The 11,995-nt window shown below is 37.0% G+C and overlaps 1 protein-coding gene across 1 annotated transcript in view; it reads right to left on the reverse strand.

Annotated features, from left to right (window-relative positions):
• The window catches only part of prss16 (serine protease 16), a 33,871-nt gene that overhangs the window by 20,346 nt on the left and 1,530 nt on the right, over positions 1–11,995 (reverse strand). Inside the window, exons 2-3 of the mRNA XM_049467150.1 lie at positions 7,684–7,865; positions 4,477–4,709 (exon numbers count right to left, since the gene is read on the reverse strand). Coding sequence (XP_049323107.1) covers positions 4,477–4,709; positions 7,684–7,865 — 415 coding nt within the window. The remainder of the gene's footprint in view (positions 1–4,476; positions 4,710–7,683; positions 7,866–11,995) is intronic.

The raw sequence follows: 11,995 nt of genomic DNA on the forward strand, positions 1-11,995 counted from the left end.
ACAGAGTTGCGCGGCTGCAAGCTGTGAACGCTGCACATACCGCATGTGTTAACAGCATGGAGCAGAAAGCGTTTGTTCATAGTTGTGGTATATAGTGTTATCTGGCTAATATATCAGATTAAACTGCACATTATCAGCAGCTCAGCTAAAATAAAATAAGTATTAGGATAGCTTGGTCAGAGTTTATTTGGGACCAGACCGAAACCACCTCCACTAGCAGGTCTCAGTCTGGTTGTTTTGATCCGGACCTGAGTGTTATTTCTGTTTTCATACATTTTTAATAGTTTTTTAACCGAATCAGAGTCTGTTTTAACCAGACCAAATAATGCTGGAGTGAAAACAAACCTAAGTGGTCTTTGAATCTCTAGTTTTTAATCTCTAATTTTATTACATTGCAGTGGCGTGCAGTGAATATAGTGGGTACCCCTTCTTCAACAGACACATTGATAAATACTACAATAACTACATATTCTCTGTTTTGACTGAGTTATATGAACTTAATACACATTAACTGCCCAATATTACAGCTACAACCCACAAAAGCATACAATAGACAAGCATACAATCAATGCTTAATTTTCCTACAAGTACAGGCGTTCAACAAAGACCAGTCATTTGTATGCCTACAGGACGCCAGAGCAGCCAAAACATTAAGCACACATAAAACTCACCAGTCAGGCAGCCTGTTACTTAGTTTCATGTTAAAGGGCAGCCTTTAAAAAGGCTGTTTAATATATTATGACCCAAGATCTGTCTTATTTCCCTGCTAGTTAGCTAAATATTTAATTAATCCAGCATGCACGCTCCGTTTTACGACTAATCAGTGCACATAGCGTAACCCCTTAATTTGAGCACAGAGAAGGGGTAAGACAGTCATGGCCCGCCCCCAAAGTGAAAATCATGAATCTGATCGGTTAGATTGTCCTATAACTTTGCTAACAGACTCATTACTACACCCTTTTTGATTGGTTAAAACCGCTGTCGGTCAGATAAGAGTCCTGTAGCAACTGAAAAACACAGACTAATGCTTTGAATTAGTTGCTGTTTTTTTTATTTTAGTTAATTTATAAAATAAATTCTTACACTTACAATAGCTATAACATATATTTCCTGATTAAAAATATGTAATTATTTACATTAACTTTTTGTCACCCCTTCTCTGAAGGGTTAGAAGGGCCTTACTGCACACCACTGTTCTATCGTAAGGAGGTAGGGCTACAATAAAATATTTTTAGTCAACTAGCTAATTAATCAATAAGTTTATTATCGATCATGTGTAGACGTTGTGCTGTTAGTCACTGTGCACGGGGTTCTTTACGGTGTTTTTTTTAGTAAGCCTGTTGTTAGTATTAAACGCTGGATGTGATCTATAATTCGTTGTTGGCCAGCCAGCTAACATCAGTGGAGTTAGATGTGCTGGACTCAAGTCTTCCCTACTGTGACCACCAAGCCAGAGAAGCTGAGGGTGGAGCTCACCACAAACTGTAACAGGAAGATGAAGAGACAGTTGCTCATCTTCATATTTAAGTTTTAATTACGTTATTTTCCTGGAAAGTGTCTCAGAAACAGACAGTCTTTCAAGACATCCAGACAAAGTTAAAATTGGAGCGATTATGTATGCGTACAAGCGCTCTGGGAAATGTCTGTTGCTAATGGGGCAAGGGAAGGCAGGCAGACTAACAGAAAGAGAAACAGAATAAAAAGGAGAAAAAAAAAACCCTAAATGTGAATAAACTAGAGCCGTATGTTAATTTGGAATTAGTAACGCGTTACTATTTTTTTTATTTGTCTTCCGGCTGAACGATTGAACGGCGCTGTGAACTTCCAGCTCAGACCAGTCAGCTTATATATTATATATTATATCCTCTTTCTCTATTTCTCTCCCTCTCTCTCCATTTCTCTCTCAGTCTCTCTCGCTCTCTCTATTTCTCTCTATATTTATACACCTTCGCTGTTACAACCAAGCTGAGACATTTACAATCCAATATATTATGCATTATTTATTCCAGCACCCTACGCTGATTGTATCTCCCCCCAAACATACAAGTATAAACTATTTTAATTGACACCACTAATAAACATATACATATGCATTTTACATTTCTTCCATTTATTCTTTTTTTTACATTTAAATATCCACTATAAAAATTTTGCGTCTGTATAAAAACAAATGCGATTAATTGCAGTTAATCACTGAATTTTGTTGTGATTAATCTGATTTAATTTTTTAATCGATTGACACAACTAGAATAAATGCATATAAAAATAGAATGCAAAGATTTGCAAATATTTAAGACCTGCATATTACTTACAGTATTAAACACAGAATATTATTTCCAACATTTTACTATTTTATAATATTTAGAGCTTTGGACAGGAAACAAAAAGCTGGAAAAATAAGTTTTACTAATAAAAAAACTGCTGAAATAGGGGGAATTTACACCAATTTTGGAACAATTTCAGAAAAAAATGTTCAATGTAAAACAATAAATGATTTGGATCTCTCACCATATACAGCCCATAATTTTATCAAAGATTCAAAGAATCTGGAGAAACCCCTGTGTGTAAGGGATGAAGGAGAAACTGCATTAAATACAGGCTGTGCTGATTCTGTACAGGAAATCACTGCATGAGCTCAGGAACACTTCCAGAAATCATCCCTGACTGAACACAGTTCATCGTGCTGTAATCCACTAATGCAGTTTAAAACTGGATCCTGCAATGAAGAAACCATTTCACAACACCATCCCGAAATTTTACCGTGTTCTCTGGGCCAAAGCCTGTTTAAATGGATTGTATAAAATGTAAATCAATGTAAATAGAAATAGAATGTGGTAGAGCTGGGCAACTAATCGATTTTATAGATTAAATCGAATTACAGTTAAGGACGATGTGTTTTTATGAAAATCGATTTTCTCCGAGTTTTAATTTTCACCACCGACGCTCTCCCGCGCGCAGCCCCGCCCCTTTCTCCCTCCCCCACCCACAACATGACGGCGGAGCAGTGTTGCCAACTTTGTCGCTATATTTAGCTACTTTTCAGACCCTCTAGCAACTTTTTTTTGTAAAAAAGTGACTAGCGACAAATCTAGCGAGTTTTTGTGGTGTTATTGGACACTTTTGGCGACTCTGAGATAAACACATGCTCTTCAGTTACTGACCTCCGCGCTGCAGCAGGTGCTACCGTGAGCCCTGCCCACAACACTCACAGTGCAGTCTCACACACTCAGCACACACACTGCTCCACAAACACACTGTGCGTGCTGACTGACCCCGCCCCGTATTTACAGAGCAGAAATATAAATATAAAAGTGTCTTCAGTGTGACACGAAAAAAAAAAACCTCACCGAATTTAACTCACACAGTCTCAGTCAGTCACTCACCTCATTCACCACACAGCCTGTCACTCACCTCCTCCACAGTGTCTCCCTCTTTGTAAAAAGATATTCAACAATTTGTCTATAATAGGTTTGAAAATAAAGAAAACTTAAGAAAGCTAAAAAAAAATTAATAAAATAAAAAACTGCTCTTATAATAACATTTAACAACACGGCAAAAACTGATTTATGTAATTTAAGTAAAAATAAAGTTATTTTGAGACGTGACTGCCTATTTAAAAAGCAACAGAAGTTGTTCATTTGTTGGAGTTCATTTGTATCATTTCTAACATATTTAGAGTGTTTTTTTACTCACTTTTTTCTCTCTCACAATGTTAATCCTTTACAGCTTCAAAAACATGTATTATGCAAATTAGGCAATGACGTCATTTAGCGACTTCTAGCGACTTTTAGGAGATTTTAGTAGGGGGGGAAAAATCGGTTTAAATCAATTTTTTACAAAATCGAAGATTTCTTTTTTTTGGGCCATATCGCCCAGCTCTAATAGAATGTGGTTATTTTAACAATATCTAAAAATATCAAATTAACTACTGGTACAGTAAGAACGTTTCAGTTTACTTTGGATGGAGTCCTGAGCTCAAATCCAGATTTTGGTTTGTGTTCCAGCCATAAACCACTTCACCAGTGAACGATATGGTATTGCATTTTTTATGTAAATCCCAGCACAGGTATAATAGCTGTAATGTGTTGCTCCGTAATAATAAACCAGACCAGCACTGTTTTAAAAAGCTTAAATATTAGATGCAATATGAACAGAATTTTGCTATATTTCACCATATTGTTGTCTAAATAAAATAAAACAATCCAAATACAATAAAAAGCTAGTTGTTTCTTATTAATGAAAATATGTATACTAAAAACAATATGAGCTGGCTTGTAAAATCCTATTATGAAGCTTACAAAAACAGATTAGTCATAATGGCTAACGGCTAACTGGTGATGCTAACTGTTCTCTGAACTGGGTTAATTGCTGATTGTTGATAACATATGGAGGACACTGCAGGTTAGATTGGGTAGGTTTGTGGTTTTAATTAAACGCTTTTTCACAACACTGCCTGTGCAAGTGTGTGTGTGTTACCTGTGAAGTTCACTGTAGCATACACAGGAGCGCTGGTAGCAACAGAAGCGTGGACCAGGTGAGGGTATTTGAGTCGGAACCACGCAGCGAGAGATCCTGGGTATGAGCCTCCAAACGCGACCCATTTGTTACTGGTAAGTTTGCGAGTTTCTGCGGTGACCGAGCGAAAGTGGGCGAGGTCAGCCAGGGCTTGTCTACTGCTCAGGAATCGCAGACTTTCCACACTCAAATCCCTGCGAAGGATAAAGTTTTAGTCAAGAGATTGTACTGTACACTTTTTAAAACATATATCGACATGCCAAAAGTCATGGGATAGCAGTATGTAAATTATTTATAAAGTGTCATATAGATATACTGCAGTGGGTGGTAATGATGGTGTCCGGCGGTATCTGGCTAGATTTGTCTGTGTGAACAGACCAACGACAGAAATTACCCCACCCACATATCCCACAGGTCAGTGCAGCACTCTTTAAAAACACAGTATTTCCTGTCACATGACATTTAAAATTTCAGTGGATAAATGATATGATAAAGGATAAATGAGATATGGATGCAGTTGTATGTGTTTATATATACATATTTTCACAAGATATACATATTATACATTTTTTTTTAACATGACTTTTTAAACCAGTCAAATGTTTAAACACAACTTCTCCTTCTAAGTTTTGCTTTATTTAATTTATTTCCTACATTGCAGATTAATATTAAAAACATGAAAATAATTAATGCAGACGGAATTTAAATTATGTATGGCGTTACATAGTAAACATTAAAAGTGTTTGTCCTACACATTAATCCTCTAATTTAAACCAGATGAACTGAGATGGATTTTTGAGATGAGCTGGAGCTTCAGAGTGTGAAGGAAAAGCAGCAACTATTGTTCAGCACCTCCAGGAACTCCTCCTTCAAGACGCTGAGAAAACTATTCCAGAAGACTCTCCCTCATGAAGACACTGAGATTAAAATACCAAGAGTGTGCAGATCTGTCCTCAAAGATAAATGTGCTATTTAGAAGAATCTAAAGTATAAAACATGTTCTGGTTTGTTTAATATGTTTGTTTACTAAATAATTCAGCATGTGTTTCTGTGTAGCTTTAATATAGTCTTTAATAATAAATTTACAATGTAAAATCATAAAATTAAAGAAAAACACATTAAATGAGAAGAGGTGTATTCAAACTTTTGACTGGTTCTGTATTTCACACATTGGGGCTAGTATCACGCATTGACAGTATATATTAACTGGACCAAGCCATCCCACTGATTTCAACGGAGCCAGATGAGGCCAATCGTGTCACTTCCTGATCGGCTTCTCGTGGGGCGTTAACCGGGAAAGTGAGAGATTGCGCAGGCGCCAGCATGACGCGAATCTTCCGCGTGCCGTGCAAACAGCCGTACTGTTTATAGGAGCTGCACAGAACTATTTACTCCACAGTGAGAAAAGCTCCATTCCGGCTTTTATTGAATAAACAGCAGATAAAAAACTAGAATTACTGGTATCCAATATTAGGCCACGGATTTACTGAAGAATATCCATAGTGTGTCTATATAATGAGCATTTAGAAACTCAGTAATAAGAATAATAAATGTGTAATATAAATTACAGTTATATCTATACACTATAATTCTCATAGCCTATCTTACTTCTATTTACTACTATCTTACTATCTACAATGTATTATAACTGATAGTAGTAGCATTATATTTGCATAATAAGAGGTTACTTTGACCCTGCTCTAATTCAATCAGCTCTGTACTTTTAAATTAAGAGGAGCAACTTCTCCAAACATTACAGCACGGTATTTTGGGTCGCTGTCTTTTTACGTAATCGTTAGCATAGTTGTATAAAAATGTTATTTTCTAAAGCTATGAACAGATTATTAATCTTATGGATCAAATGGCAGAAAATCCGTTCTTTGTAGAAAAGAACACGGGCCGTGTCATAATCGAAAACGGCTTGGAAATACATTTATTATTGGTTCAAAGACACCCCGAAATGAGTGGAAGTGAATGGATAGCTTTGTTCAAATGGTCCTCTCATCTCTCAGCAGCACACTTCCGGTGGCACGTTTTGGAAGGGAAAAGCTGGGGGCCTGGTATCACGGGCCTCACATAAACTACAAAAACTCAAGTGCAACATGAGGGACACCTTGTGGTCATATTGTGCTATAACACCATGGTGAGTTCTGGTAGAATAATCATACTGTGCACACTGTTTCAACTAGTGATGTATGCTTAAACCTATTGCAAAAATTACATTACGACCTCAATAATAAAGCTAAATAAAGAACACTCAGTCTCGTCATGTAATTTGGAGTATTTTTTTTTTACTTTACTAAGTAAACGTGATCAAAATCTGGTCATATCTAAATTCGGTTATTTTTAAGCAGGGCTGGTATATTTTTCTATTACAGAGCAACACATTTCAGCTATTAATGTAAACATTTATTAGAGTGTAGTTACTCTTTAAGATGTATCCTAGAATCTTCTGAATCTGGCTTGTGTGACCATTTTCTATTAATTATTTGTAATGTTCAGTTTCTGAATCAGTTTATTTGATTTTGCTATTTATAGGTATATGTTTGAGTTCAGAAATCAATATTTGGTTTTTAATCACAGTTTTCATGCATCTTGGTATGTTCTCCTACACCAGTCTTACACACTGCTTTTGGATAACTTTATGCCACTCCTGGTGCAAAAATTCAAGCAGTTCAGCTTGGTGGTTTGATGGCTTGTGATCATCCATCTTCCTCTTGATTATATTCCAGAGGTTTTAAATTTGGTAAAATCCAAGAAACTCATCATTTTAAGTGGTCTCTTAATTTTTTTTTTCAGAGCTGTAGTTAAAAGTTTTTAGGAGACACTGTTGTCAGTTCACTGCATTCAAGCTGAGCACAAAGGGCAAAGCACTGTATACTACTGTAGACTGGCAGTGTCAGAGTGTGATGTACACCACGGGGGGTGGGGGGGGCTTTATACTGTTTATATCAATGTCGGAATTATATTGTATCGACCGAAATTAAGAAATAGACTGTGATTATTAATCCATTAATACCAAGCAGCCAGCGAGCTCTGAGGAATGTGCCAGATCCCCAGGTCTAATACATCAGCTACCAGACGCCTGTGCAGGCCAGCATCACCTTGGGAGTGACCCACCCAGAGAGAGAACTGGCATTAACAACATTAGTGGTTAATGTTACTTACTCAGTTGGGTGACTTTTGCCATAGAATCGATGCTCCAGTAACAAGCACAAGGCTCCAAACTTCTCTGCATAATTTAGCCAGGTTCCGTACTGCATCCAGGCAGGGTTGGCCGGGCCTTCTCCCCCAATCATAAGGAACACTGGGCCTCCGGTTTTGTAGAAACGATCATTAACAAAATACCTCTGCAAACACACAGACAAACAGGGAATTATTAAGTAAATTACTAATAACATAAGCTTTTTCAACCGGAGAGCAGTTTGGGGAAAAATCATAAGCTTTCTTAACTGAAGAGCAGTTTGGGGAAAAAGGACCCTGTAGAAATTTACAAAGGAAAATGAGAGTGTATTGGACAACAAGAGTCCCTGAGAACATGTGGGATTACGCCAACTTTAATAAACAGGTTCAACTGTGGAACAGAGAAAGATTGTACTGCTTTTTTATTTTATCATCTTAGGAATGACTTTATTACTGCACTTCACCTATCAGACCTCTAAATCTTTTCTTGACTGTTAAAACTGAGTCCAATGTTTAGCTAAGCTAAAGGCTAAAGCTGTGGCAATTTGGGTCAGCCAGACGTCTTCGTGTAGCAGTTTTCTCCGGTTTCTAAGAGTCTTTTCTAAAAGGTGTAGGAAACAGTACTCACCGCTCTCTAAAGACTTTCACTTTTAATAGTTACAGAGTTCTCTGTGTTTGTGTGTTGTTCTAGTTATTATGTTAAAAGTGTGAGTTTGCTGTGTGTAAGTGTGTTAATGCTGCAGAAGGGTGTAGTAACACAATCTGTTCCAGCACTGACTTACTACATAGGCTTGTAAAATGTAATTGTTCCACATTCATTTCCAAAATACAGTTTATTTCTGTTTATACAGATTAGGTGTAAGTTGCTAACCAATGACGTGTTCACTAAAAATCCTCCCCTCATTTTACAATACTTATTTATTTATTTTTATACACATGCCCCCGTTTTTTTTTTTGCAGAACACATTTTGCTTGTTTGAGTGTGTGTATAAACGTCAACTATTCTAATGACTTGGGGTGGGCGATATGGCCCTGAAATAATATCACAATATTTCATGGCATTTTCACGATAATGATACTCTTGGTGATATGACAAAACACTGAATTTAAAAAAATATATATTTCAAGAACACACTACTGCAACAAAATAAAAAAATGATTTATTCATTGCATATGATGATATGATATGGCCCACCTCTAACTGAGATATTAAAAAATACATACATTTTATCAGATTTGTATCAGAAGTCAATGATACAGAATGTATCCACTGTTACGCTGATGATATCTAGCTTTACATCACCACTAAAACCATCTCCCCTGCCATCCTCTCCACCCTCACTTGCTGCCTCATGGATATCAAAGACTGGATGAACCATAATTTTCTCAAACTAAACAGTAATAAAACAGAGATTATTATCTTTGGTCCAAAATCCAGCCTCTCCACCTGTCAAAATTTCACTCTCTGTATTGACGGTCACTCTGTCACTCCTTCCCCACTTGTCAGAAACCTTGGAATCTATTTGGACCCTACACTTTCCTTCAAATCACACATCAACCACATAGTTAAAACATCCTTCTTTCACTTACGTAATATTGCACGCCTGCGACCCACTCTTCCCACTCCTGCTGCAGAGACATTAATTCATGCCTTTATCACCTCCAGACTCGACTACTGCAATAGCATCCTGTATGGTCTCCCCTCTACTGCTCTTCAAAAACTCCAATATGTCCAGAACTCTGCTGCTCGATTGCTCACCCGCTCCCAAATTAGACAGCACATTACCCCTGTCCTCCGTCAACTCCATTGGCTTCCCATAAAACAACGCATACATTTCAAGATTCTCCTTATCACCTATAAAGCCCTTAACAACCTCGCCCCCCCATACCTGTCTGACCTCCTTCACCGCCACTCCCCCGCCCGTCAACTCCGCTCTGCTGACGCTAACCTCCTCACCCAAACTACCTCCACCAAATACCGTGGGGACAGGGCCTTTGCCGTCGCTGCCCCCACCCTATGGAACTCCCTCCCCCTTACCATTCGAAACTCGAATTCGAGTCCCTGCACTCCTTCAAACGTCATCTCAAAACCCACCTTTTTCAAGTTTGCATATGAACATTGACACATGTGCATATTGTACGTGTGTATGTGAAATTTTCTGTAAAGCGGCTTTGAGTACCAAGAAAAGCGCTATATAAAATTGATTTATTATTATTATTATTATTATTAATGTCATGATAATAATAATGCACTCCAAATATCTTGATATTCAGGATTAAAGTAAAATAAATGATACTGGACAGATATAATCTGTCTCTAGTAGATATATAATGGGATATGAGAACAGTGTGAATTTTTCTTTTTCTAAAAAAACAGTTTAAAAAAAAAATAATAATAATAAAATAAAAAAATAGTACCCTGATGTGATAATTAGGGGTGGGCAATATGGCACAATATTACAATACAACGATTATTTCTTCCATGCCCGCCATCACTTTATAATAACAGAAACAGCTGAACGTGGAATTTAAATGCTCTTAAATATCCCAGATGTTTAAATGTGAAATTTTCTGATATTTAGTGAGTAAAAATATTGTAATCTGCTGTGTTGCACTTAGTGTGAACTGAGTGAGTAAGCAGCTCTTAACCCCTCCCACCTTGTGTTTCTATCTCAAGCACTTTGCATAGTCTGGTGCTGTTTTAATTATTAGTCCATACATGTTAACGCTGGGAAACGCTTACATGCTATTATGAAGTTCAGACACAGTTATATGACTGGTCAGGCGTTTATCAGCCGTGTGTAGTTTGAACAGTTCCTCTTCCTGGTAAAGCATTAAAAAAAAAAAAAAAAAAAAAAACATTCAGAGGTTTGCCGTTAACAAATGGGTTGTCGTGATATCAGATCTGTGCTACATCTACCGACTTGAGTATTGAAATGTGCAGTATCACTGAAAGCTTGTTTAACAAATTACATCATTTGACATTAAGCATTAGTTTAAAGAATAATGTGTGTTAGTTTTTGATGTTATATTTTAAAAACCTATGCATGTTGCAGAATAAGTAGGAAAAAATAGAATATATATCAATTACTGCCCTGCATATTATAGAGGTTTTCTTGTTTAACACAGGGTTTCAAAACGTGGGCCACAGACCACCAGTGGGACCACAGTACCCTCTAGTGGTCCACAGGCCCATTCTCAATGGGAGGCAGTAGTGTGTACGGAGTCAGTAACTGCACTTCACATGTAAGGTAAGTGGAAAAAAAAAGAATTTTGTGCAAGATATAGATATATAGAGCTTTTGCAACTGATGTTATTGCAATACAGATTTACAGAAATGTGGTTTAAATGAAAAAAAATCAACTAATTTATACTATTTTAATAAAAGGTATTATTAGATGTAGTGTAGACCTTTCTATGAATTAGAAAATAAATAGATAATGGTTAAGATAAAAAAAAAACAGGACCACCCTGTTTTTTATACACCAAGTTGTATTTTTGGGCAAAGGAGTCTGCAGGAAGTGTGTGATCTGAACCTCATTTAGCTGGAACACAGTCTGTGCTGTTAGCGATTTTCCTGTTAGCTAAAGTTATCAGTCTTTCCTGTGCTGATAGCATTTTTCCTATTAGCTAAGGTTATCGGTCTTAGCTGTGCTGTTAGCGGTTAGCCTGTTAGCTATTGTTATCAGTTTTTGTTGTGCTGTAAGCGGTTAGCTTGTTAGCTAACGTTATCAGTCTTTGCTGTGCTGTTAGCGGTTAGCCTGTAAGCTAACGTTATCAGTTTTTGTTGCGCTATTAGCGTTTATCCTGGTAGCTAACGACATCGATATTTTGCTGTGCTGAGAGCAGTTAGCCTGTTTTCTATTTGCATCGGTCTTTGGTGTGCTGTTGAGCTCTGTGTAATTCTCTGCATCTTTACTAGTGGCTAGCTTACACCACCATGGATAAAAAGCTCATTTCTATATTCTCTCCATCCAGTCGCTCGGTCATTCTCTTCTAAATGTTTACTTATCAATAGAGTTTTAGTTAATCAGAATGGATTGAGTTATGTGGTAAACAAAATGTAAGTTAGCTATCATGCTAGCTAAGTTACGTCTTTTGATTAGAGGTGCTGAATATTTTTAACGGTCAGACTAGTGGTTTAACATTTAAGTAAAAAAAGTAACTAAGTATATATAATAATAAAAAAAAAAGAGTGGAAGTAATATGTTAAGTAATTATATTCATGACAGATGTGGAGACTAGAGTACATTGCTGCTCGATCCTAAGAGTACACTTGTCCTTGTTCTTTTAACAC

Source organism: Astyanax mexicanus, chromosome 18, assembly GCF_023375975.1.
Source record: "Astyanax mexicanus isolate ESR-SI-001 chromosome 18, AstMex3_surface, whole genome shotgun sequence".
NCBI lineage: Eukaryota > Metazoa > Chordata > Actinopteri > Characiformes > Acestrorhamphidae > Astyanax > Astyanax mexicanus.